At 37.4% G+C, this 26,355-nt stretch overlaps 4 protein-coding genes across 6 annotated transcripts; 3 read left to right on the forward strand and 1 right to left on the reverse strand.

Moving 5' to 3' along the window:
• The first annotated feature begins 866 nt into the window (after positions 1 to 866).
• LOC121769462 (cell number regulator 6-like) lies at positions 867 to 2,954 on the forward strand. Of its 2 annotated transcripts, XM_042166279.1 has the most exons (5): positions 867 to 1,032; positions 1,127 to 1,249; positions 1,762 to 1,876; positions 2,213 to 2,478; positions 2,543 to 2,954. In XM_042166279.1, exons 2-5 carry the CDS (start codon positions 1,154 to 1,156, stop codon positions 2,768 to 2,770), a joined length of 705 nt encoding a protein of 234 aa, XP_042022213.1. In that variant the 5' UTR covers positions 867 to 1,032; positions 1,127 to 1,153; the 3' UTR covers positions 2,771 to 2,954. The 2 variants fall into 2 exon arrangements, with proteins under 2 accessions (XP_042022213.1, XP_042022203.1); XM_042166269.1 differs by having other exon boundaries at positions 867 to 1,249.
• A 4,317-nt stretch (positions 2,955 to 7,271) lies between these two features.
• Positions 7,272 to 13,300, forward strand: LOC121784349 (elongation factor G-2, mitochondrial-like). The gene is made up of 20 exons (XM_042182505.1): positions 7,272 to 7,723; positions 7,811 to 8,032; positions 8,199 to 8,320; positions 8,399 to 8,549; positions 8,744 to 8,815; positions 9,646 to 9,741; positions 9,828 to 9,916; positions 10,021 to 10,087; positions 10,262 to 10,300; positions 10,692 to 10,752; positions 10,893 to 11,002; positions 11,108 to 11,182; positions 11,296 to 11,364; positions 11,436 to 11,557; positions 11,745 to 11,870; positions 12,144 to 12,264; positions 12,422 to 12,522; positions 12,619 to 12,679; positions 12,831 to 12,884; positions 12,969 to 13,300. The coding sequence occupies exons 1-20, from the start codon at positions 7,316 to 7,318 to the stop codon at positions 13,071 to 13,073; spliced, it is 2,271 nt and encodes a 756-aa protein (XP_042038439.1). The 5' UTR covers positions 7,272 to 7,315; the 3' UTR covers positions 13,074 to 13,300.
• Positions 13,228 to 18,640, reverse strand: LOC121784357 (3-hydroxyisobutyryl-CoA hydrolase-like protein 1, mitochondrial). Its single transcript, XM_042182510.1, has 14 exons — positions 18,395 to 18,640; positions 18,229 to 18,309; positions 17,791 to 17,859; positions 17,579 to 17,642; positions 16,474 to 16,553; positions 16,006 to 16,089; positions 15,476 to 15,560; positions 14,765 to 14,850; positions 14,531 to 14,652; positions 14,292 to 14,352; positions 13,955 to 14,053; positions 13,769 to 13,870; positions 13,637 to 13,678; positions 13,228 to 13,543 (listed from the first exon to the last, which is right to left on the reverse strand). Exons 1-14 carry the CDS (start codon positions 18,515 to 18,517, stop codon positions 13,424 to 13,426), a joined length of 1,218 nt encoding a protein of 405 aa, XP_042038444.1. The 5' UTR covers positions 18,518 to 18,640; the 3' UTR covers positions 13,228 to 13,423.
• A 1,649-nt stretch (positions 18,641 to 20,289) lies between these two features.
• Positions 20,290 to 23,689, forward strand: LOC121784364. Of its 2 annotated transcripts, XM_042182515.1 has the most exons (6): positions 20,290 to 20,399; positions 20,886 to 21,001; positions 21,079 to 21,337; positions 21,882 to 22,026; positions 22,114 to 22,180; positions 23,116 to 23,689. In XM_042182515.1, the coding sequence occupies exons 2-5, from the start codon at positions 20,924 to 20,926 to the stop codon at positions 22,130 to 22,132; spliced, it is 501 nt and encodes a 166-aa protein (XP_042038449.1). In that variant the 5' UTR covers positions 20,290 to 20,399; positions 20,886 to 20,923; the 3' UTR covers positions 22,133 to 22,180; positions 23,116 to 23,689. The 2 variants fall into 2 exon arrangements, with proteins under 2 accessions (XP_042038449.1, XP_042038452.1); XM_042182518.1 differs by lacking the exon at positions 20,290 to 20,399 and having other exon boundaries at positions 21,096 to 21,337.
• Positions 23,690 to 26,355: the final 2,666 nt, after the last annotated feature.

Consider the following 26,355-nt stretch of genomic DNA (forward strand, 5'->3'; position numbering starts at 1 on the left):
TGTTAATAACCCAATAATATTCCATCCTTTGTTTGGAATATAAGTAGTACTACTATATTTTGAAAAAGATTTTGTTAACTCTTTGGAATCTGAATTTGGAATATTGAGTGAGAATTGAGAGAAAGAAATCTTGAATTGAGCTGAATGGAATTGAATTACAAACTGCTACTCGACTACCACTATTTAAAAGAACGAAGAAAACAAAAAGTGCCCAACTAACTTGATCAACTTACTTTGATCTAAAGGCTTACATTCAACCTAATCTAACGGACTACAAAACAACGGCCTGGATTTAACTAGCCGTTAAATCTTCTTCTTCCTCACAAATTTCTTCAAGTACGGAATCTGCATGAAATGACTTGATCAAGCTGCAGGAGTGACTTGATCAGTTTTGCTTGGGTTGACTTGATCAAGCTGCTTGAGTGACTTGATCAAACCGCTGCTCACCATGACTTGATCAATCTACAGATTTCATTAATTATGGAGTAATTCATATTCGAGATAAATTGTCGAAGCCAATTTTAAGATGATAGCAATAATATTTCTAGTGTAATAAAATAAGAGTAATTTCAGTAAAGGTCTTTAAAGTCAATGTCTCGTAACTAGTTAAAAATGTTGGCTTTATAGGTGAATAGAATATCCCCACTTGATAATTAACTCGTCACATTTAAATAATTGGGATATAAATAAAGTACACGATTGCATAAATATCCTACTACTGCAATTTATTTATGTTTTCTTTGCTTTGATATTAGTATAAATTTGTGTTTGTTATTAATCTATTGCGATCTCATATTTGAAAGTAAATATAATCAAATAATAATTTGACAATCTAATGCAATCTCATAATATTTGAAAGTAAATAATCAAATAGAGAGAGAGAGAGAGAGAGAGTTGATTCAATGGCGAAGTCGCACGACGTGGTTTAATGCGACATCGGCGTGTAAAAGATTGGCATCAATTCGCATTTTCAACGAAGCAGCAAACAATAAAATAAAGGGGATTTCGCATTCAAACGGCGCGATTCTGTGTGTATGTATCAACGCACACCTGAATCATGATCTGCATTTTGGTAACCTTTTTCAACATAATGAGATACTATGTTATTTAACGTGAATATTTGAAGGTACATGTGAGTGTTGATCGGTTGGAGATGGCGGAGGGGACATACGTGAAGCTGACCAAAGACCAGGTATCTCTGCAAGAGATCACCCCAGGCGAACTCAATCAGCCCATTGATATTGCAGCGGTACCTCATTTTCCTTTTTTCTTCCTAATTTTCACGATTTTTATTGGGGGATCGGTGTTGTTCGGCTCATCTGTGAATTTATTTGTCGTGGTTATGGAATTTCCTAACCGGCTGCATTTGCACTCTAATTGTGATCAGTTATTTTTCCTGGATTGCATAACATGCGAAAATTTTACTAATCACCGATGGTAGATGATGTACCGTATACTGAATAAACTTAAAACAAATTAACCACCTGCAAATCATAGCAGCTTGAATTAATGGAAATGTATTCGGTTCTGCAATATTGATCTGGAACGTGTTAGGGATTCATTTTGTATGCTTAGTGATCTGCTGCTTGGTTAAATGATTTATGTAGAATCTGCCTAGTCTCGTCCTGATCTTCAAAATCATGATTGGTTTTTTGATCTTCTGGTGAAAGTTTATTACTCCATATCTCAATCTCAAATTATTGAAGTTTATATATTCTGGATATTTTGTTTCTGACTGTTGCTGATGTATTCTACTATCAGATAAATGCTCCTAGATGTGAACAATGTGGACAAACTCTGCCACCGAGCTATTGTCCTCCAGCTGATGAAGATTGGGTAACTGGGATTTTCGGTTGCACTGAGGATCGTGACAGTTGTAAGTATTCGTGAAATTTAACTTTGCTAAGATCCATGGAATATCAATCTATGTACAGTAGTATTATCTTAGGAACTACAGGGCACGGCATGACTCTGAAAGATCTGATTGCGTGTTGGTAATTTTCTTATATGTGTAGTTTATATGAGGCTGATCTTGTTTGACATGTTGCTTGTTTTCTTCATTCTGTGTGATCTGATTCCATGCTTAAACTGCCAAATATTGATAACAATGTGATTTTAGTCACTGAATCTGGTATTGTATCCCACTCTAAACTTGATCTTGTTTGAGGAAAATGGTTTCAAGACACAATAATCATATTTTCTCCAAATACAGGCCTAACAGGAATGTTTTGCCCCTGTGTACTGTTCGGGCGCAATGTTGCAACCTTGAACGACGACATCCCTGAGCGAAGTGCGTGCATCAGTCACGCTGTATGCATTGAAGGTGGCATTGCTCTTGCTATCGCCACCGCAGCCTGCAACGGTATAGATCCAGACACGGCCTGCCTCCTAACCGAAGGCTTGCTATTTGCATGGTGGGTCTGTGGCATCTACACCGGCATGGGCCGACAACTGTTGCAGAGAAAATATCACCTAAAGGTAGGCAGTAAGAAAGAAGTACATACCTAGTACTCATCAAGAACTAACACACAAAAATCTGCAGGATTCACCTTGTGATCCTTGTATGGTGCACTGCTGCCTCCACTGGTGTGCGATATGCCAGGAGCACAGAGAGATGAAGAATCATCTGGCGGAGGGCACTGCATCCGAGGCGACGGTGGTAAACCCGCCGCCACGGCAGGAGATGAACGCTGCTGAGAAACATGAGGATCAAGGCTCAACTTCACACCAGAGTGGGGAACATAATAATCTGCAGTTACAACCTATGTGAAATTCCTTAACAAAAACTATGCTAAAAGTTTTCATTTTTTGAGGGGAAAAAAGTATAGTTTCTTTGGGCATAATAAAGCGAGAGACACGAAGCATATTGGTCTTACGATACTTTTCATAGTTCGAGATAGAGTATATCAGAGTTTTATTCTTTTGCAATGGTTGAAACTTACATATCTGAAAAATGATGAATACTGAATTTTTACACGCCTATTTTTCTAAATCTCAACCTATTAGTTGTAAGGGGATAGTATTTACTAAATGAATTGCACTTTATCGTTAAAAATAAAATTATACTAGTTGGTAATAATAGTACTATAATATTTTATTGTGAAAAAAAATTATGTTATGCAAATTTTAGTTGTATAAATCCATAAATTTAGTAGTCCCCAAGAATATGAATAAAAATTTAGTGTGGCATGATGACTTGGTATGTCCCACTTATCACTATTTAGCATGTAGATAAAGAGGAATTCTAGATATTTAAACTATAAACTATAGTATATGGTATTTAATGTCCCACTAAATTAATTTTTAGTCGTGTGATATTAAATAATTCAATATGAGATTTTTTAGCTGGAGTATGATTTATCTTCAGACAAAATATACTCCATAACTGGATTAGGGAGTAAGAGCATCCGCAACGGTGGCGTTGCTCGTCACCGCCGTCTGCGCCGTGCCAGCGAGCAGCTGACGTGGCGCTCTCATTCGTCAACGGCATAGCCGTTGGATTTAAATAAAATTTTTTTTTTAAAAAAAATCGGTTTTTAATTAAAAAAACCGATAAAAAATAAAAAAAAAATTCACTTCCCAAAAAAATTATATCCGTTTATAACCGTTTTTTCCCACTTTTTAATTTTTTAAATTTTTTTTACCCCAAAAATACACACTTTCATCTATAAATACCCTCAATTTCACTCCAAAAAATTCACATCAAACTACAGAATTCTCATCATCATTCTCTCATCTCCATTCTCATCTTCAATCTCTCATATCCATTTTCATCTTCATTCTTTCATACCCTACAACATCACTATGTCCGGCCAAGGCGATAACCCTACGGGCTCCCACGGTTGGAACCCCGAATGGTTCGGTTCACAACCGTTTCCTAGTCCGGAAACGGAATATTCGGCCCCTCCTCAAACCCAAGATTCGGCCGTTCCGGGTGGCTACCGTCCATACCCAATCGACGACCAAGGTGCCTCCGAAGGACGATACGGGTGGACACCGGAGCCTAGGCCGACCGCCCTCTCCCAACCTCCGCAAGCTCCTACTCGCGGCAGCGGTGTCCGCACACCGTACACGCCAGCGGAGATGGATAAATTGTTCAAGGCGTACTTCGAAATCTCCGAAGATGCGGCGGTTGGCACGAACCAATCGGGGGATCACTTTTGGTGGCGCGTATCTCGCCGGTACAATGCAAACCGGCCTCCGGGAACGATCGAGCGCAACAAGAGTATGGTGCGCAACTGCATCGGCCGAGCCAACGACGAAATTGGCAAGTTCAATGGCTATTTCCTCCAGGAGTCGCGGAATGCCGGGAGCGGCTGGAGCGAGGTCGACATCATCACTGCGGCGCTGAGCACATACCAATCCATGAACGGTAAGTCGTTCAAGTACCTCAACGTTTGGCAGGAAACGCGGTTCCACCCGAGGTATCTGGGAGGCGTAACATCCTCCTCTAGCGGCTCCTCCAAACGGTCAAGGTCGGTATCCCTATCCGACTACGGCTCCGAAGAAGTGGCTAGCCAACTCGCCGGAGCTAACTTGGGTAGCCCCGACGCCGGACCAAGCGGTTCCCAACGCCGACCGCAAGGAAGGAAGAAGGCGGCGGCCGAGCGCCGGTGCTCCGCGACTCCATCGGCCCCCGCCCCCGAACCCGCACCCTATGTTTCACCTCCACCCCGAACAACTCGTTGTGGGCCCTTTTGGCCCAACTCAATATGGCCGATAGGTCAACTATGACCCCCACGCAACTTCAAACGCACGAGGGCATGATAGTGGGTCTCCAAAAATAATTGGGGTTGTTGCCGCCGGATGAGTAGTCTTCCTCGGGTAATATTAGCCAATAATTATGTAATTTTTAATTTTTAGTATTTTAATTATGTAATTTTTAATTTTTAGGATTTTAATTATGTCTTTTTTATTTTATTTGTATTTTGTAATATTTATTGTGATTTTTTTAATGAATTTTAGTATTATGGAAATGTTTATGTTTAATGGAATATTAAATTAATTGTGCTCGTCCTTGAGGAAGAGCACAGTTGTGGGTGTTGTGCTCTTGCCAGAGAGCAGGCATGAATAGTACCGTCCGGGCCCACAACCGTGCCGCTGGCAAGAGCATCTCCAGTGGGCGGACATCCCACTAGGACATCCCAAAAACACCTTCTGCCACGTCACTAGGACTTCCCATCCCACTGCCACGTCACTAGGACATCCCCTCCTATGTCCGCCCTTCCCACTAGGACATCCCGCAATAAAAAAATCACAATAATTTAATTACGTAAAAACGGAAATATAATTTTGACACGGAATACGGGAAATCAAAATACGGGCAAAAATACATATTCATAAAACATAAAAAACACATAGTTAGAAAAAAGCAAAATACATAGTCATTCAAAAAAAAGAAAAATACATAATCCAACATCCCCTGCTCACTCCGCGCTGTCCTCGTCGCCCGTGCCGCCCCCGTCGCCCGTGCCGTCACCGTCGCCCGTGCCGCCCCCATCGTCCCCTCCGCTAATCTCGGCGCCATCATCTCCAATGGGGGGCATCCCCAAATCGCGCCGACATCCATCGATGACATCCTTCAGCATCCTCTTGTACAGCGGATCGGTCGTGCTATGCCACCTATGCATGGTTCGGACCAAGCTTGTCGTTAACTGCGCGCGGGCGAGACGGTCGATATCTTCTTGGGGAGCAGGGGCCTCCGATTCGACCTCGAACGACCCGCTACCGCCGCTGGTTCCCCTAGCCCTCCGCTGCGCAGCCTTTTGCCCAACCGGGCGACGACGACGGCGAGAGTCTGATTGCGGTAGCGGGGACACTTCGTCGGCTTCCGGGAGCTCGTGCGAACTAGCACTGCTGCTGTATTCACCGGAAGCGTTGATCTTCGTCCGCTTCGCCCAGCTCGGTTCGACTCCTCCACAAAACTTTGGGGAATCCTTCACCACGAGAATGGCCTCCCACTGGTCGAATTGTTTGAATTTCAAGGCTTTGTCAGGGTACTGAGCAAAGGCACGGTTCCGGACATCCTCCTCGGACATACCGCTGCTTGCCTGGCGGAGGTTGTTTTGGTAGAGGCCAGCAAATCGACTAAGCTTAGGCCTCAACCGCTCCCACTGTTTCCGGCACTGTTCAGGAAGGCGACGCTTCGCCCCAGCCGGTTTGTGTGTGTGGTAGGCTTCAGCGATCCGATGCCACAGTCTGTCAATATGCTGGTTGGCACCGACATAGGGATCCTCGACAATTGCAATCCAAGCCTTCGCAAGCGCGACGTTTTCCCACTGGCTCCAGATCGTCCTCTTTCCCGTCTCCTCATCCTCCTCCTCTGCCACCGTTCGTGAGGAAGACCCTGGGGCTTTCCCCTTGCCCTTGCCACGTCCCTTCCCCCTGCCCCCGCTCATATCATCGGGCGTCTGCCTGACTGGAGATATCCCCAACTCCTCAAAAGAGAAAGTGTCTATGCCGGTGAACTGAGTATCCGGAACATAAGTGGAAGGGGTATCAGTAGACTGCATATCCACAACCGGTCGATAGACATCGTCCGCTAGTGGTTCAGGACCCCTGCCACCCCCTCCCACATGCATCATCCCCGGCATCATCCCCGGCATCATCCCCGCCATCATCATATTTGGGGTCATGCCCCCCATCATATTTGGGGTCATGCCCCCCATCCCCATCCCCGGCATCATCATATTTGGGGTCATGCCCCCCATCCCGGCTGCCCTGGGCATCATACCACCCATACCACCCATCTGTCCCATCCAATTGTACATATAAGGGGACATCATCCCACCCATGGCCCCCATCTGTCCCATTCCCGGTACCGTTGTCGCATTTCCGCTTACGTTTCCCTCCAGGTCGATGGGAAACGCCGGAGTCTGCGACTCGCTCGTGGCCGGGGAGTTCCTATCGTTCTCCATTAAAAGTAGAAATGAAATTTGTAGTAAAAGAAGAGAGAAACTTGTTAACAACAAGTGGTGCAAATGAAATGAAGTTCAACGAGCCGTATATATAGGGTTTAAAAAAAATAAAAAAAATTCGGACGTCCGAGCGGGACGTCCGACCCTTGCCACAGTGGCGGACGTCCGCCCGCCCGTCGCAGGGACGTCCGAGGACACCCGACGTCCTCACGGGACGTCCGTATCCGACCCTAAACGCCACAGTGGCGGACGTCCGGGTCGCCCGTCGCGACGTCCGACCGGACGTCCGCCCTTGGAGATATATTACAGTTTGAAATGACGAAAAGGTCCCTGACAAAGATTAACTAGTCATCGTTGTGAGAGTGCGCAGGGTTTTTCCCCTAAACCCTCAAACGAAAATGGCAGCTCGGTCGGCCCGATTCTCTACGACGCGCCTACTATACTCCCTCTACGCGCCTTCCATCGGCGCGTCGCCGCATACCTCTAGAGCTGCCTTGGCTGGGAATCTCCATCTGCGCTACTTCTCCGCCGGCAGCGCCGCCGCCGCACGCTTGAGGGAGGAGAAGGAAGTATGGTGGAAAGAGTCTCTGCAGAAGCTCCGCAACATCGGTATTTCTGCTCACATCGATTCAGGTAAAACTACGCTCACCGAGCGAGTGCTGTATTATACGGGTCGGATCCACGAGATTCACGAGGTGCGGGGGAAGGATGGAGTTGGGGCGAAAATGGATTCCATGGATTTGGAGAGAGAGAAAGGGATTACTATTCAATCCGCTGCTACCTATTGTACCTGGAAGGATTATCAGGTTTCTTCTGAATGATTTAAATGTGGATTACATTCCCTTATGATTGGATCTCGAGAAATTTTGATGACCAATTTGTTTGCTTTTCAGGTTAACATAATTGACACACCAGGTCACGTTGATTTCACTATTGAAGTTGAGAGAGCTTTACGTGTACTCGATGGCGCTGTTCTCGTCTTGTGTAGCGTTGGTGGTGTCCAGAGTCAGTCGATTACAGTTGATAGGCAAATGAGAAGATATGAGGTTCCTAGAGTTGCTTTTATCAACAAGCTTGACCGGATGGGGGCTGATCCATGGAAAGTGCTTAATCAGGTTTGGCAATTTCTAAATCTCATATCTGGGAATTCAAGACCATCTTAAACTTTGGTTGATTAACTTTGCTTATTGAGAAGCACCAAGTAAATAACCAGAAGAGAATTTTGTGATAGAAAACATTATGTCAGTCATGAGCTGATTCGTTCGTTCTTTCTATATATAGGCACGGGCCAAACTTCGACACCACAGCGCTGCTGTGCAGATGCCAATTGGTCTGGAGGATGACTTCAAGGGTCTAATTGACTTGGTCAATATGAAAGCTAACTACTTTCATGGTTCCAGTGGGTATGTTTGCTAGCTAGTGGTTGATGCATATAGTGTGCTTCCGTCGACATTATTGAATAATTTTTTATTCTCTTGCAGTGAGAAAATTGTGACTGAAGATATTCCTGCTAATCTCAATGAGCTTGCTCTAGAAAAACGACATGAATTGGTTGAATTAGTCTCGGAGGTTGATGACCAGCTTGCTGAGGCATTTCTTAGTGATGAACCTGTATCAGCTGCTGAACTTGAGGTTTATTTCTTCAAATTTGTAAAAGATCTTAATTTTACTTCATTTTTTCAGTTCTGGGAACATTTCTGATCTCTAAAACCATTTTCTGGTGTTTGAGTTATTGTGCTTCTGTATTCGAAATTTTAATGTATTAAAACTTGAGCAAGCTGGAGACAAAGTGTTACTATGTTTTAATAAATGTTTTTTTTACGTAGGGAGCAATCCGAAGAGCTACGATAGCACGAAAATTTGTGCCAGTGTTCATGGGTAGTGCTTTCAAGAACAAGGTGAGTCCATTAATTATGAGCATTATTGAATTACAAGTGTCCGTGTCCTTGCTGTCAAGCTTTTCTTCTGTTACTCTAGGGGATGAGTAGTGTTTTCGGTTGCTGTGTTGCGTGTGCATATTCCCTCTGAACAAGATGTCATTACAAGTAGAAGATTAGCTTTAACCTCTTCACCTGTGCTCTGAAAATGCTACGACGATCCTCTTGGCCTGTAAGGTGGATTCAAGGAGAAATAATGTGAACTATATCTATATAATTATCCTAATTTGATGCAAAAAATATGATTATATATAAATTGCAGTTACTGCCATATTCGTCCAATGCATCATAGTATTTGACTAATATGTACTGTTAAGTCAAAAAATGGTTACTGATTAGTGACAAATTAAGAAGTAGGTCACGTATGCTTACTACCTAGACGCTATCAAAAGGTAACTGCTTCCTTCATTCAACCCGAAAGTGGATACTTCTAATCAGGCAAGAAAATTTGTGAAGTGAAGTTTACTCTTGTAAACGGAAGTATAGTTTGTGTACTCAACTCCATTAGAGCTAGTTTAAGGCTAGGGCCTAGGCAAAAAAGAGTTGCTCTAGTATAACAAACTAAGTATATAGTAGCGTTTCTTGTACTTAGCCTGATTTGAAACTATTCTCAGCCTTATTTGAAACTATTCTCAGCCTTATTTTATCTTGTATGCAATAACCTCCTTTTACATGACTGAGAAGGGCTATTCCTTGATGGAAAATTTGTTAACTCTCTATGCAGACCTTTATTTACCCATCTTTTTTCTTAATATGCAATTCCATTATTCTTTTGTAACATCACATTTCAGGGTGTTCAACCACTTCTTGATGGTGTACTTAGCTATTTGCCTTGTCCAATTGAAGTTACTAACCAGGCTCTCGATCAATCTAAGAATGAAGAAAAGGTGTGTCTTATTTCTTGTTCAATCTTTATATTGTAAACTACAGGCTATGAATTCAACAACTGAGCCTCCACTTTCCATTGTTGTAGGTTACCTTAACAGGAAGCCCTTCTGGTCCTCTTGTTGCCTTAGCTTTCAAGTTGGAAGAAGGGCGATTTGGCCAGTTGACGTATTTAAGGTATTACTTTCCAATTCCATATGTTTTTGGGTTCTTCATTTTAGAGGAACATTCTTCTGTCAACCCAATTACTAATATGCCTCCGGATTTTTTTCTTGATGCAGAATCTATGAAGGTGTCATAAAGAAGGGTGATTTTATAGTTAATGTAAACACAGGGAAGAAAGTCAAGGTAGGCTTATTTAAAATGGTATGCTTTGTGAAATCCCCCCCCTCCCTCCCTCCCCCAAAAAATAGGATGGTTGGGGGGTTACCAACCTAACCATTAACCTGTATCTCTATGATTATGAAGTAAATATTTATTTTTGGATGCTATAATCTGATCCTGCATTGGACATTGCAATAGGTTCCTCGCTTGGTGCGGATGCATTCAAATGAAATGGAGGTTAGTTAGTGATTCTATAGTGCAGCTTGGGTGTTTCTTTGCGGTGAATGAGATTTCTGCATTTCTTGGAACAATGAACTTGTCTCTCATCTACAAAATAAGTACTTCCAATAAGAGTTCAGTTGATTGACAGTCATTGCGTTTCAGATTTTGCTAGATACTGGAACTGTATCTTTGGACTAGGAGAATATGTTTTGTAAATGTTAGGGATGGTGGTGCCTTTGCACTCTATGTTTTAAAAATATACTTGATAATCCTTTCATAATTTTATTCCTATGTGATGGCATATTACTACTGCTTACATGTTGTACTTTCAAAAGATATTAATGATATTGATTTCTCCTCTTGAAGTTTTTTCTAATTCTCTTATTCATTACCTTTTCATTTACAGGATATTCAACAAGCTCATGCAGGACAAATTGTTGCTGTATTTGGTGTAGATTGTGCTTCAGGTACTAATACTTGATTACTTATCCAAAGAGACCCTTTTCCTCTTTGTTTTTGGTTTAAATGGTCTAGTAAATAATTCGTATAGTATACCACTTTACCCTAAATCTATTGCTAATTAACTTCTGGAATGTGCTCTTGGTAGGGGATACATTTACTGATGGTTCAGTCAGATATACCATGACCTCTATGAGTGTGCCTGAGCCAGTTATGTCTTTAGCAATATCAGCAGTTTCTAAAGATTCGGGAGGGAATGTGAGTTAATACACAGATTTTATCTTGTTTTCAGCTTTATTTAGATGATTGTGTGCCTAGAGTTTATCACTTCTCATTGTTGACTAAAGCATCTTTGATGTGCAGTTTTCAAAAGCTTTGAATCGTTTCCAGAGAGAGGATCCAACTTTTCGTGTTGGTTTAGATGCTGAGAGTGGTCAGGTACAGCTTTCTTTCATTAGCCGACCCTATTTTTTCCCCTTCGTATTGTTGATGTTTTATTGTATATGAAAGAAATAGATTCTGTGTTTTGATTACTATGGTTTTCTGAGCAGACAATTATCTCTGGAATGGGTGAACTCCATTTGGACATCTATGTTGAGCGCATGCGGAGGGAGTATAAGGTATTGTTTTTTTGGTTGGTTGTGTAAAGTTTAGTGCATTACCGAATGTATCTGACCCTGGCAATGTCAAGGTTGAAGCGACTGTCGGGAAGCCTCGTGTCAATTTCAGAGAGACAATTACTCAGCGTGCTGAGTTTGATTATTTGCATAAGAAGCAGAGTGGAGGACAAGGTCAATATGGAAGAGTTATTGGGTAAGTCCCAACCTGGCCCTCTGTTACTGAGATTTATTTATGTCCTCGGCACTGTATTTTGCAATATTACAAGGTCCCAGTCTCCGCCAGTTACAATTTTTTTTACAAAGTTGTATGGACTAGGAACTGGTGTTACCTTGTTTTGTTTCTTATTCTCCACCTCACATCTTTTTCTTTTCATTGACAGTTATATGGAACCACTACCACCAGGCTCGGGAACTAAGTTTGAGTTTGAGAACAATCTTGTTGGACAAGCAATACCTCCAAATTTTGTCCCAGCAATTGAAAAAGGTTTCAAGGAAGCTGTGAACTCGTATGTATCGAATTTCTCTCTCTACATTACTCAATTTTCCAAAGTTGTGAGTTGCCATCATTATTATGTATGGAGATAGCTGCAGGGCACAATAGGCTAGCAAATGAACATATGTCAGAAGTAGAAGACTGTTAAATAAACATGGGTCTGATAGCTTTGCTGATTAGTTGTTTTGGATTGACTGTTGACACCACCTACACTACAGTCTATCCATGAACATAAACTTATCTTATTCTCTGAATCCTTAATATCTGATTATGCTTGCATGTGCAGAGGTTCCCTTATCGGCCATCCTGTTGAAAATATCCGCATAGTTTTGACTGATGGGGCTGCCCATACCGTGGATTCAAGTGAACTTGCATTTAAGATGGCATCGATATACGCCTTCAGACAGGTTTATCTCTACGAAGCCGAAGCAGCAATTTATTTGTTTCTTCTCATGTTTGTTCGTCGCCAAAGCCTCTTTTATCAGGGTCCCAGGCCTTTCCTGTTTCCGATGATTCTCGTGTTCAATTGATGATCTCTGTTTTCTTTTTTATTTTATGATATAGTGCTATACAACTGCAAAACCTGTTATAATGGAGCCTGTGATGTTAGTAGAGTTAAAATTCCCGTCAGAGTTCCAGGGCACTGTCACCGGTGATATCAACAAGTTAGTGTTCTTTACACTTATTGGTTTTGGTTAAGTTGAAAGGCTATTCTAGGAAAGCAAAACTTCAGCTTAGAAAAAACTATTTATGATACACAGGAGAAAAGGCTTGATTGTAGGGAACGACCAGGAAGGAGATGATTGTGTACTAACTGCACATGTACGTACCACATGCTACTAGTTCTTTGCTGTTCGTTTCGTCTACTCATCTGTCTGAACATATATTCCTCTTGTTAGACGGGATATCCAAGCTAGACACTTATGCATTGCTTGAGAGTTTGGTTTTAAATTGTGTATTATTTTGACTTCAGGTACCTCTCAACAATATGTTTGGTTATTCGACATCCCTTCGTTCAATGACTCAGGTGAAGCAGTCGATTGTTTTCTCCAAGAATTTCAAACTAGTGTTTTGATTTTGTTATGACACAATTAGTTTGGTTATCTTGCAGGGAAAAGGTGAATTCACCATGGAATACTTGGAACATTCACAAGTTTCTCAGGATGTTCAAGCGCAACTGGTTAATACTCACAAGGCCACAAAATCCGGTGAATAGGCCTCGAAGCAGCATTCGACAGTTATCCGAGGACACGATGCAAGTGATTTGTGCCATTTTTCGTGTAGTTAGGATGATACTAAACCTTTACTGAGGACAAAATTAGTGTTCGTTCATTTATTCAGGAATTTGAGTGTGATATAGAAATGTTCGCTCACAAATAATGACTAGTGTTGTATTATAAGCCTCAAAACAATAATATTAATTAACACATTTGCTGTTTGCAAGAGAAGTGAGAATACAATCAGCATATTTAAATGCCACTATTATCCATGTCGCTATTTTTCTGATGATATATGGACTATTTTATGGTGTACAAGGATTGCCGGTAGCAGACAACAATTCCTTCACTAAATAAATGCTTCACGCTGCATTATGGGAAGGTCCAGTTCAGGCTCAAATGCAGAGAGAGGAGTGAAGTATTGATCAACCATGTCTTGAGATACATGTTCCAAGCTTGGAGGATCCCACTGCATTTGTTCATATTGCAAATATTAATGATTAATAGAATGCAGACGAAGGGGGATATCGGACAATGGGATTTCTCAGTAGAATTCAGTTACCTTGGGGCTGAAATCTTTTTCAATCACCTTTGCCCGAACACCCTAAAAGGAAAATCAATGGCGATCTCAATATCTCATGGTGAAACAAGTAGATTTGGTCACTGGAATTCGTAAGAGTGTCATGCATCATACCTCGCGAAAATCACCACTTATCTGACCGGATATTCCTTGTAGGGACATTCTGTACTCACGAGTAAGGCACTGATCGAAAGTCTGAAATCTACCTTCTCGTATCTGGAACAGGAATCAAGGCAAATTAGCGGGGAAGTGTAAATATATCTCTGAAACAACCAAGTTGTAGATCAGAAATGGGCTTACTGATTTTAATGAAACCTTCAAGCTCAATGGCGCAGCTTCTTTCAGCTTCTTCAAAGTTGAGACACACCATGTGTCATTTGTCTTAGCAGCCTCCATTTCCTAGGGAACTTTATAGCTCAGACTATCATAGAGTGCATTCTAAAATGATCAAACTGGAAAAGACCTTTCAAATGCTTCTAAAGATTTCCTCTTTCCCCATAAGAGACTGTATCAGGGAGAAAATGAAGCTTTGGTATTGACTTCATTGATCCCATGAGAGACTACATCGCTAAAATCTTTTGTTATACAGGTCTCTCCGGGGTTCATAGAAATGCAAAGTGATTACTACAAATCTTACCAAACTTTCAATAATTTCCTCAACTGTGTCGTGGCTGAAACATTTGTCTAGTAAATCAATCCTGACCAACCGGATAATATTAGTTACCACCGGTGAGAAATTAAAAATGGAAGGATTCTAAATTGGAGCAGAATTATACCAAACAAGGATACTCGCATACAACAGCAAGGATATTCAAAGATTTTGAAACTCATTCTGCATTGGTTTATAAAATTTATCGACAAGACATGAAAAGTTACCTGTGAACTACACTATTCTGATCTGGATGGACTGTAACTCCGTGTTTTGCTAAAGAACTTTCAATGACAGAGGGATCATCAGTGACCAACTTTCCTAGATAATTTTCAACCAAAGGAAGTTTCTGCAGAGATTATGGATGAGAAATTATATGATGAAATTGCAAAATGAAGAAGTGCATCAGGTAAGAAAACCAAACATGTATTCTAAGTAAATTAATTGTTAGTATGAAGGACCTCAATTGGTGAAAAGTGAGTAGCAAGCCCGCATGACAGCATTTCTGCTCCTTTCAGCTTCTCCCCTGTCAATGCAAGGTACTCACCTGGAACAGATAATAGACATTGAGGCTTAATTAGCTGCTACACCAGTTATAGAGGGCGAAAGCTGATGGTTCCAGGGATAAGCATAACAATTTCCATGATTAAGTTGTATCTAGAGTCTAGACAAAATCGCATTACAAGAAGAACAGATGAACCCAGAGGATCAAAGTATGCCGATATCTGAGAACAAATAATAAAGGATGGGTTACACAAATGACAATTCTTGATGAATAAAGGATAGGATAAAGAAAATTATAAACAATGAACTGTAAAAAACTAACTTGAGAAGAAAAGTGAACCTATATTTAAATGATTGCTCATTATGTATTGCAGCAGAAACAAGTCTATTGCAAGTACATATACCACTTCAAGCACAAAAGTCAAAAAATTGTTGTGATTTGGTTATATGCATGCACTGTAGATAAAAAGTTCATTGGAAGCATACAGTTATTAAAGAGCCATACAACAAATACGTTAGGTTTGACTGGTAATAGTGCAAGTATGGGTTATAATCGAGCTAACTTTAAGGTGCTTTAGTAAGACTATTAATATATAAGAATCTATACAGGATCACAGGTTAAACCATCCATATGAAGTGGGATATGTGAATAATTAAAACATAATTACCCATGTAGCCAGGAAGATGAGAGAGGTAAAAGGAAGCCCCTGCGTCTGGATGGAAGCCAATTAATGTCTCCGGTGTGGCAAATATCTGGAGGAATCCGAATAAGTCTAGCTCAAGTTTCATGATCACAAAAGGATAAAGAAAAGTTACTAGCATTAATAATCAGAAATTTTAGCATCCAAAAAAAAATTAATTAGAAGATGCATTTCCCCAGTACAACATGGACATTATAAAGACATTGGTGCAAGCAGTAACAAAAATGCTACCGTTTCTCGCTTGTCTTCTTCAAAATCATGATTTGCATGTTTATTTCATTTTATTTATTCCAAGAAGGTGCTTTACATGTTGATTTTATAGCATATCTTGTCTTCTTCAAAAAACATTAGTAGGACACCAAATATGCAATATACTTCAACTTAATAACTGAATAAACACAATCAAACGAGAGGACCTATAACAGATCTGCAAAATTTATTGAAAGAATGATAAAATAAATTAAAGACACAATTCAATATGCATATCTATATCATACAGTTTTATCAGTTGCAAGCCGAAATGTGCCAGGGATGGAAACTCCGGCGCCTCCACCCATTGTGATCCCATTCAAGAGAGCCACCTGAAAGAAGTACAAAGTCTTTCAAGTTATTTGAAGAAATTTATATTAAGTCATAATAATTGCATCATCTGAGAAGCTATTGTCCAGTCTAAAATTTGTAACCAATCCAAAAGAAGAAAGAAGGACACCAAACCATGCTGCAAATTCTTTCAAATGGTACCTAAAGGAAGGAAGTACAGGAAATCTAAGAGCATGCTGCATCAAGGGATAGAGTTTTCAATACTACTACAAGATAAGAAATCAAATCCATTTGAGAACAAGTGCATAACTCTAAACAAACTAAATGACCATCGTTAATAAAAGGATCCAGAATGATTTGGCAGCAACTATGTTGAAATAAAATGACCGGTTAAAAGAAATAGAAGCTTGTCGCTCGAGACTCACATGTGGCTTCATATAGGTACCAAGAAAGTATATAAACCTATATATAGACCAAAAGAATTGTTTGCATTCTTCTAAGTTTCCTGCATGAAAAAACAAACAGAACATACAATTATTTTCAAAAAAGAGAAAGGATTAAGAAAAAACAATATGGCAGTGAAGATATGCAGTGTTGCTAGTCTTTTAGGTAGAAGTAATTGATCAAGGTCATGCTACTGTGAAATAGTAATTTAAAAAAAGGTATGGCATCAGCCAAAAGTTAATCATGGACATCATGAAGATATTTAGGTGTGTATGTTCTGCAATGCAGAGCATATACATAAAATTGAAACTTATCAGAAAAAGAAAAAAAAATCATGTACTCCCAGGATGCACGCATAAGGAACATATACTAGCAACACCTTGTGCGTAGTTAGCCACTCATTCTTCATTATAGCTTCGATTGAGAAACGAACGATATGAATGGTGCAATCCTTGTATCAACAAAAAATTTGACATGACAGCTATTATGATTGTTGCTTATTTTATTATTGATCATAGTCACATAAGAGATAGATAAAATGAGTATACATAGAGTAAGAACCACGTTTTATGAGTAAATGGCATAGTATACTTCTGCATTTATCACTGGATGCTAAGTCAACTTAGCTCATGAGCATTTTAAATTGAATATTTTCAATCTTATGAATCGTCTACTACATTAAAAACTATAAATCATTCAATTCAAATAAAAGTTGTGGAACTCTTCAAAATCTTACTAATACGTTATATAAGAGACTACTCTATTTACATAAGAGATATATACTGGATAAATTCCTTAAACCACATAATAATGCTGCTAATTAATTTCAACAGTGAAGGCACAACGCTCTCCAGATTATATAGTTCCGGTCCCTTAAATTTTTCTCTCTGTCAGCAGAACAGCATAAGTTCCTACATTAACACAACTATATGCTTTGATCTACTAATCCTACAGAAGCCCATAATCATATTTATGCATGCATATACACATCGAAGTCTTTTTTTGGCTGGTGGTGTGTCTACAGAAAAATCATTAGATAGCGAAGGAGAGGAGGGAACGAAGGCAAAAGAAATACAAATGCAGTACCTTTTTCTAAAAGATTATAAAGAGCAACAATATCTCCACCGGCAGAAAAAGCCCTCCCTCCACCCTTTAAAATTCAAACCATATATGAGCCCTTGTATGGAAAGAAACATAAAACCACAACTATTGTATTTGTAGAAATATATGACTGGGCAACAGATACAATTTGGTTCCTAATGTTTTTCTATTTCTCAGGTATTTCTTTTGAAGAATACCTTTACAGCAACAAAACACACCGCAGGGTCTTCTTCCCAATTTTTATACAACTCCTGAAGCCTGCCAACCTGCATTGTATAACTATAACATATCAAAGCTACATACTTTTGGGGCCAGAATTAACAAAAAAAATAACTAGTAGGAGTAAATCAGAAAACTAAGTTTACTTGATCCTACTTGAGATGGAAGCATTCCAAGTACTACTATATCTAAAACATCATTTCAGGTGAGCTATTTCTCGATAGAATAAAGCAATATCTAATCAAACATCCTACTATATCCAATTTCAGGAGGAAATTGTGTTGAGTTATAGTACTAATATATATGAAAATGAATTTAGACTGCCAGAATTTAGTGATTAACAAATACTAGTGGAGTATTACTAAATAAATGATAAGATTAAATTAATCGAAAAGTAAGAGTGAAATCAGACTCACTATAGGCATGTTTAGAGCATTGAGAGCTGCGGGTCTGTTGAGAATTGCTGTTCTAGAACTCGCTTTGCTCTCAACAAGTACCTGATCATCAATCCACCAATCAAACCGGTTTGTTTTTTACAAAACACACACACGCATGGCCAGAGAGAGAGAAGAAAGCACTGACTAAATTATCAGAATCATGAATGAGAGGATTGGTGGAGAGAGAAGCAAAGCGTCTGGAGCCATAACTGAGCTTCTCGCCTGGTAACATCCACCGCCGAATCAATGCATATGTACAGAATCGCATGATTTCCAGTCGAATTTCACTGCCTTCGATTTCGAGTTTCCTTCCTCACTTCCTCTTCCAATTTCAATTTCAATTTCAATTTCAATTTCACTCCTCGCATTTCCTACTTATTCATAATGCCACCATTTTTATAAAGGCCTAAAGCCTAACTTGTTCAAGTTTAGTTTATTCTGTAATTTTATAAAAATCATATTCCTATTTAATAATGTCACGCGTGAAATTAATTATATGCTGATTTATTTATAAAATCGTGATTTTTTCTAACTGAATTTTAAAATTGCAAGACAAATCAAATTTTACAATTTCTCGGATATGGTAGTACTTCTTTAAATGCATTTACAATAAACTATATTGACTTTATTAGTTTTTTAATGGAATTAAACTAGTTACACCTAAAACGTTCCTAATATTTTGTAGGCCTGACTCTATAAACATTAGAAATAGATGAAATATTTGTACTAAAATGCATTAAAAAAAACATGTTGTCTTTATTAGGAGAAGTTTTTTAATCGAATTAAACTAATTACACCAAAAACGTTCCTAATAATTTATGGGCCTGAATCTATAAAGATGACATTACTTGATCAAATATTTGTACTAAAATGCATTTAAAAAACCATATTGCCTTTATTAGTTTTTTAATCAAATTAAACTAATTACACCAAAAACGTTCTTCATATTTTATAGGCCTTGAATCTATACACGTTAGAAGTAGATGACATTACTTGATCAAGCATTTAATTATAGTGTAACAAATTGTAAAATATTAGTAGAATTCATGAATACCATAAAATACTTCCTCCATTTTTTTTAAAAATACTCTAAATAAAACAAATGTGTTGTGTAGCTATTCTCTGCATTTTGAACAAGTATTCCCAACAGTCGAATTAGGTGTTTTAAGAGAATAGATAGTTTATAATTGCAATTAAATTAAGTACATTAAATTACAAAAAGGTGGTAAATATAGATAAGATGCTAAACATGTTATAGTCTCAATTTTGAAATGGAACCTATATTAAGAAACAAGAAAATAAATATATACCGCATTGCAAATTATGACAATATTTAATGTGTGATCTACGGAATAAAAATGAACGAAGGCTATTTTCTAGATTTAAAACTTAATAAAAATAGTTTTAATTAATTTTGGATCTATTTTTTGTTTGCAGCTAGCGCGGCGCTATAATTACAGCTCGATTAATGGCATAATTCGATTGCATCTAAAAAATTAAAATGAAGAACTCAATAAATGGATAGTGTCGATGACAAAGAAAGATGATTTCTTCGACAACTAAATGGATAAACTTGAATAATTTTTCTACTTAATTTTCTAGAATCTTCAATACAAAATCAAATTTTATAACACATCATCAATTGAATACTTATATAATTTGAATTATACCCGTAATTTACATTGACCAAATTATATGAATAAAAACATTATTTCACATTTTATAACCATGATAAAAAAGTAGTTATAAATTACAACGTAAAATGATTTTTATCGATTACACGTTGATATACTTAGAAACCAGTAAAGTGATTTTTAATGGGTTACACATCTCAGAACCAGTCTTTTAATGCACGTTTTCAAATGAAAATTTAAATAAAAGTACAAACGATTTAAGCGAAGAAATCGTGTTAATTTCTTTCTTTATTTTCCATCACATAAAACAAAATACTGATAATTCGGCTGTGGGCTCGGGCCAAGACAAAATACGTGGGCCTATAAGCCGAAATAATAAAGCCCAAATAGAAAAGCAGGAAGAAATTGTAAATAAGCACTTGCCTCTAGAGAAGTCACCGCCGCCGATACCAACCCTCAGGCAGCTCGTCTTCCGCCGCATAAAAAGGCCAAAGCAGCCGTTCAAATCAATTACAGGTGCGGTTTATTCCATCCAGAAATGAACAATTTCAGCCTTCCTAAACTTTAACTGCCTGTTCAACATATTTCATTGAGAAAATTTTCAATTTGAATTCACTTAATTATTCATGAATTTATTGGTTCGATCGTATAGTTACCTGAAGAGGCTAGATTGTTCAACTTTTGGATTTCGTTGATGACTTTGTAATCGGAAACAGTTTACATCGCTTAAGTTTGCTTATTGGGCATGGAAATACACAGCTCGGTTTGGATAATTTTGAATAAAAAATTAAACTGCTTTTGTTTTTCATATTTCGAATTTAAACCTTCAAGGATTGACCACTTGGCCTGGCCCGATCAGTATCTTATGTTTTTGCATGTCATGTTGATTTGCCAATGATCTTCCTTCAATTTGTGATACTGGCGAATCAATAATTGTGTATTTTTGATGTGCAATGCAAATTTGATTTTCTGATTAACCTTTTCAAATTTCATCATATCTAGGAAATTAGCCCTCAAGCAATTACTTGAACTGGGACATAATGGACGACACTAAATCCCTGAATCAATTCATTGAGGTTGAGATTGAAGCTGAAAAACTCTTATTGGGACGCCATGAGGTAAATTGAATTGATGCTGTTGTGCAATCTGAAATCATTATTTTTCAGATTTGACGTTCTAGTGTTTGTGATTGCAGTTGGTCGATATTGATAGAATGAGGAATGGGAACAGGGAGGCTTTAACAGCACTAAGGAAGAGAGCTAAAACTACAAAAACCAGTGTTCCTTCACCTTTCGAAGCTCTAATGAAGGATATTGAACCAAGGCCATTGGTGAATGAGGTTTGTGCAACATGTGGTCATCATAATGCTAGGGAGAGCACATTGCTTATGTTCCCTGGAACTGACACCTTTGCAACTATACCGTTTCATGCTGCTCATACCATTTTGGAAGAAGGTAGCTGTTTCTTTCTTTGGAAAGAATAAAAAGTTATCTGCATTACTTATCCATCAAATTGCTGGTTGGAGGATTCTACATGAATACCTGCCCTGGAAATTAAAGTTTTCTTTTTGATGATGGGTGGTTTAAGTTGGTATTTAGGATATATCTACGTTAGTTCGTGATATAGGACTGATGGTTTATTGCAATTGTTTCATATTGGTATATAAGTTGTAATATGATTTAATGGTGTCATTACTACAGGCATGTATCATTTCATATAGTATAGGGTAAGTAATCAATAGGAATCATTAATCTCTTCTGTATGAGCAATAGATTACTGGATGCATATGGTTGTGGATATTATAACTAGCCATATCAGCATATCCCCTAATGTCAAGAAGGCCAAAAGGTAATGGGATGGATATTCTATTCTGAATATCAATATTACTCTGTCCTAATTTGATGGGGTTGGATGCACTTTAAAGGTTCTTCTCCTCTTGTGTCAAATAATAATGCAGTCTCTTTTTACTGATGGGGTTCCTATATATGCTTATTGTAGATCAAGCACGCCTTGATTTTGATTCCAAAAAGCTCCAGAGCTTCGTGAAAGAACAATCTCTAATTCTTTCAGAAAAAGGTGCCCTTTCTGACAAGATCGGTCCTGGAGTGCTAAAATCTCTGGTGGCCTTAACTGACAAACCAAAGTAATATTTACCTTCTTGAAGAATCTAAATATCTTAGGTCTTCCTTTTATGTCAAAGAAATTACATTCATATATTGCTTCAATTCAGGATTGAGGAGGATGATTGACAACCTGATGCAGTTGTTATGGATGGGAAGTGAGTTATTTTTCATATGGTATGTTAACACAATAATAATCTATATGTTTTCTTTCATTTCTGCTTTTTATCGCTAAGGCCACCTTGGAAAATGGGAGATGCTAAAAGCAGTCAACTTTTGTGATTTAGCTAAGCTAATAAAAAAATGTCAAACATAGCACACATATTGATCTTTGTAACCTTTTCTGTAAATAAATTCCATGTCTCCTTGTTTAGAATTAGTTTAAAACTGTATTAAAGTTTTTATTTTCCATTGGGCACTCTGTAATTTTAGAGAATGTTTGCTTGGTCATTGTTGGTACTCCACTCCTTCATAAACCACTCCTCATCTCGTTCTTTTTTATGTATCAGCATATAAATAAAAAGAACAAAATATGCACTCCATATTGTAGTCATCTTTCATATTGTGCTATTGGGAATCCTATAGTGTTATTAGGATGGAATGAATTTTATGTGTTCATACCTTTCTTGTCCTGACTCTTATGTCCCTGTACCAAGGAAATGAGAAGAGAATTGAAAATACTTCCATCTAATCAATTGAAAGATACATTTACGGCCCATTTCCAATCTTGTCTATTACAATAAGCTTCCCTAGTGCTCAATAATATCTTTTCTTATATTCTCCATTATTGACTGTCGCATCGCAGGAGAAGTTTCTACAGTACAATGGATGTTGGCTTTATGGAAACGTAGCTTAATGTTCCATCAAATTATGAAACATGCCCTGATTTTTGTTTCTGTCAGTGTCACTAATTATTTTCTTAGAAGCTTTTCACTACTCCTTGTGGTGATGTCTGTGGTCTCCTTATCATTTTAACCACTCTTCCACCAATCTTTACTTTAGAAACCAATATCCTCCTTTTTATCTCTGTTATAGTAATTGCTTTTCTGCATGTGTGATGAAGCCTTTGATTCGGAAAATAAACGCTACTGAATTGTTTCTTTCAATTACAGGTGTAAAATATTGCACGAAGATGGCCAAACACATGCTAGAGCGCGAAAGACAGTGACTAGAGAAGCTTCCCGTTGAGTATGAGAGGCTACTAACAACTAACAAGTCACTTTTCTTGAATCAAGCCCAAAATTGTCGCTTAAAGGAGAGGTGCTAGTGTTCTACTATTAATTATGTTAGAAGGTCATTCGTGGCCAAACTATATGATGGATAACTGTGAAGTGTTGTGTCATATACCTTACTACTGCTGGAGCGGTTACACCGACGCACCTCTTTGAATGGACATGTTACGATAAAGGTTTCATAGGGAAAAAGTAAGCACATGATTTCGAAGAAAAGGAGGAGCAGGCATGCTTCTGAGACCCAAGAAAGTTTGGTTTGTGCAGTTACATTTGTATTATGTTTTTGAAACATAAACATCGCCTAGTGCTGATAACAACGTTAGAATTTCATCGTCAAGCCGCTCCTTGGCTCTATTATGTCCATTCAATGAATGCCTTTGGATTTCTAGCTTCATAGATAGGAAAGTTTGTGAACCGGTTTTGAGTGGAAGTCTATAATTTTGTCTGACGAAAAGTTTTTTTATTTTTTTAAATTTTTGGTTGTTTTGATTTTATTATCCAGAATCAGTGTTATCGCTGTCATTACTTTGATGATTAGAGTTGAGAGATGTTGACAGGGCAGAGATAAAAAAAATAGTTGTTGCTAACCACGAGTCTACATTAATACTACTAGTACTATGATTTATTGGGTAACAAGTAATCTAAATGTCCTTTTATCTGGCAGGAGTTGAATTTTATTTTTATTTATTTATCTGAGTTTTGGAAAGTTTGAGTATTTATTGACTCTAACAAGGTTATAAAAATTGATTTTATAATACTATAAATCAAGAAAATTATAAAATATCTTATGTATATAAATTTATACACATAATAAACCTATAATTTAGCCAAGTCTATCATAGAGTTGTGAAAATAAAATAAAATAAAATAGTGCATCTTAATAGTCTTGGTCAATACACTATTCTTTGTATTGGGTAAGGTTCTCACATTAGACATCCTGAGAGAAAAGTTATTTAAAAATAATAATGAAATGTAGGAAAATAAGAAAAGAATGAATATATAGTGGATGCCATAGATGGTCAATTTTATAAATCATCTAAGATGGAAATATGAACAAAATACTTTTGTGGCTTTTACTAGTTAGCTATCCTCTAAATTCAAAAATAGACAATCTTGAATTTCATCAACAAAGTGTTTAAATAGGCTAGTTTGTATTTGTACAACAAATCAAATGGTCAATCAAGTTCTTGAATAGTGGAATGGTCTTGGTTAGACACAATTTCAATACAAAACAAATTATATTTTTAAATTTTTTTACAACATTGCCCTACATGATCTTCGGCAGTAAATTGTGTCACCTAAAAGCTCAACTTTTTATTGCACATTTTATGTGCTATGATTCAATTGCAATAACTCAAGCCAGGATTAGGACAACGACTTCAATCTAACAACATAAATCAAAGGGTGTGTATGATAATAATTTTTGATGGACCAATATAACTTTTTTTGTTGGGTATTAATACTTTCTTCCCAGAAAATGAAAATTTGGCAGTGAATTGAAATTGACTTCTCATAGGAATTGCATGTGGGCATAGTTTAATCGTAATAAATATTTTGATGTTGTGTGAAGAGAAGAAAAACTAATAGGGTAATTATTGGGGAAGCCCCCCTCAACATGATTGTGCCAAAAACTAATAAGTAGGACTATCAACATGTGCAACATGTTGCTTTCAACTGACAAATTCATCACAACTCTTATGGTTTGTTGTATCTTTTGTTTTCATCTGTGAATGTTCATTTTCAACAAATAGTAATGCCTGCACCCATCTAACCTTTTGCAATTTCTTTTTTTTGCTTTAATATTAAATCACTTCTTTTACCTTTCACCTTTAGAGCATCTTCAAAAAAAAGAGGTAAATTGAGAAGGTGTAGTTATTATTTAGTAAGTACTTCTTTAACATTACAAATATATTTTCTTAAAAAAAAGATAATAGTTAATTACAAGGGAACGAGGTAAAGTAAAAAATAAGAATATACAAACATAACTACCATATTTACAGATTTACCATTGGTGTGAAAAATAGGTATTGAAGAAGGTTTACATTCTCAAATACCCTTCTGATAAGCAGTTTTTTATGAAGAAGATATAAATATTGTAGTTATTTCTCTTTATCTTTCAATTTATCTTCTCCATTGGAGGTGCTCGAGCCTCCGTTAATCATTTCAAGGTTAATTTTAGTTTTATACAGTGATGAAATTGTTGGTGTTTTGTGTATAAATCCTCCTCGCTATATCGGTGTTGAAAAATTGACTTATCAAAATTCTAGTCCTATAAATGATTTCTTTCTGCAAGGTCCTTACCTAAAATCAATCGGTAGTTTACGATAGTGGTTGAGATTTATTTTTATTTTATTTTATACCTATGAAGTACTTACATTAGTCACGATATCCATTGAGTTCGGTAGTATCTCTTATAATTTATAAATGATTGACATCTATGTATATAAAAAACCAAAATCTTTACCTAAATAGTAGTATCCCCCAAAACTATTTCCAAATATGGTAATATGCAATTTAGTAACTAATTTATTTGTAATTTATAATTTAATTATATGTATAGATATTTGTGTCCCTAAATCTGTATATCAATATTATTGCTAAAAGTTTATGTCAAATTAAAAATGAATAAAAGTTTATGTACCGTTTCACTAAGAGAACAAAATTTAGATTCATGCATTTAGTTACAATTAACTAACTCTTTCAAATTTTACTTAGTATTGAATAATTTAATATGTTAAAAATGGTGGTTGTAATTGGACGAAAAATATAATAATGTAAAATGTTTGAATAGATAAATATTGAATGTTACACCATTAAGGCTCTAGTTCTTATTATTAGTCAGATAGTCCAGTAATTTATTAAGTTAAATTAGTAATTGTATGTACTATTTCCGAAATAATTCATGAACTTGATCTTTATGGCTACAAAGCAATAATCGAAAATTTTCCACGGTAGGATTGCTCATCGAATTCAAAATTTTATGTTACTAGTCAATGAAATTTAAAATAAAATGCAATTCATCTATTCTTTTCCAGGAAATAGAATAAAGTAAAAACCAAAATTTAAATATAGTTCACATATTCAAAGACAATTAATCCAATATAAAAATGTGGTATCCGT

The sequence above is a fragment of the Salvia splendens genome, chromosome 2 (assembly GCF_004379255.2).
Source record: "Salvia splendens isolate huo1 chromosome 2, SspV2, whole genome shotgun sequence".
Lineage (NCBI taxonomy): Eukaryota > Viridiplantae > Streptophyta > Magnoliopsida > Lamiales > Lamiaceae > Salvia > Salvia splendens.

What these genes read in the sequence shown, in the direction of transcription:
- LOC121769462 (XM_042166269.1), top strand. Translation starts at nt 1,154, where the DNA reads ATGGCGGAGGGGACATACGTGAAGCTGACCAAAGACCAGGTATCTCTG. An exon ending in AGCCCATTGATATTGCAGCG is followed by an intron (nt 1,250 to 1,761) that starts GTACCTCATTTT and finishes TTCTACTATCAG; the next exon opens with ATAAATGCTCCTAGATGTGA. An exon ending in CACTGAGGATCGTGACAGTT is followed by an intron (nt 1,877 to 2,212) that starts GTAAGTATTCGT and finishes CTCCAAATACAG; the next exon opens with GCCTAACAGGAATGTTTTGC.
- LOC121784349 (XM_042182505.1), top strand. Translation starts at nt 7,316, where the DNA reads ATGGCAGCTCGGTCGGCCCGATTCTCTACGACGCGCCTACTATACTCC. An exon ending in TGGTGTAGATTGTGCTTCAG is followed by an intron (nt 10,753 to 10,892) that starts GTACTAATACTT and finishes TGCTCTTGGTAG; the next exon opens with GGGATACATTTACTGATGGT. An exon ending in GTCACCGGTGATATCAACAA is followed by an intron (nt 12,523 to 12,618) that starts GTTAGTGTTCTT and finishes TATGATACACAG; the next exon opens with GAGAAAAGGCTTGATTGTAG.
- LOC121784357 (XM_042182510.1), bottom strand. Translation starts at nt 18,517, where the DNA reads ATGCGATTCTGTACATATGCATTGATTCGGCGGTGGATGTTACCAGGC. An exon ending in TGTGTTTTGTTGCTGTAAAG is followed by an intron (nt 17,643 to 17,790) that starts GTATTCTTCAAA and finishes TGAATTTTAAAG; the next exon opens with GGTGGAGGGAGGGCTTTTTC. An exon ending in GTACCTATATGAAGCCACAT is followed by an intron (nt 16,090 to 16,473) that starts GTGAGTCTCGAG and finishes TACTTCTTTCAG; the next exon opens with GTGGCTCTCTTGAATGGGAT.
- LOC121784364 (XM_042182515.1), top strand. Translation starts at nt 20,924, where the DNA reads ATGGACGACACTAAATCCCTGAATCAATTCATTGAGGTTGAGATTGAA. An exon ending in TCTTATTGGGACGCCATGAG is followed by an intron (nt 21,002 to 21,078) that starts GTAAATTGAATT and finishes TTGTGATTGCAG; the next exon opens with TTGGTCGATATTGATAGAAT. An exon ending in TCATACCATTTTGGAAGAAG is followed by an intron (nt 21,338 to 21,881) that starts GTAGCTGTTTCT and finishes TGCTTATTGTAG; the next exon opens with ATCAAGCACGCCTTGATTTT.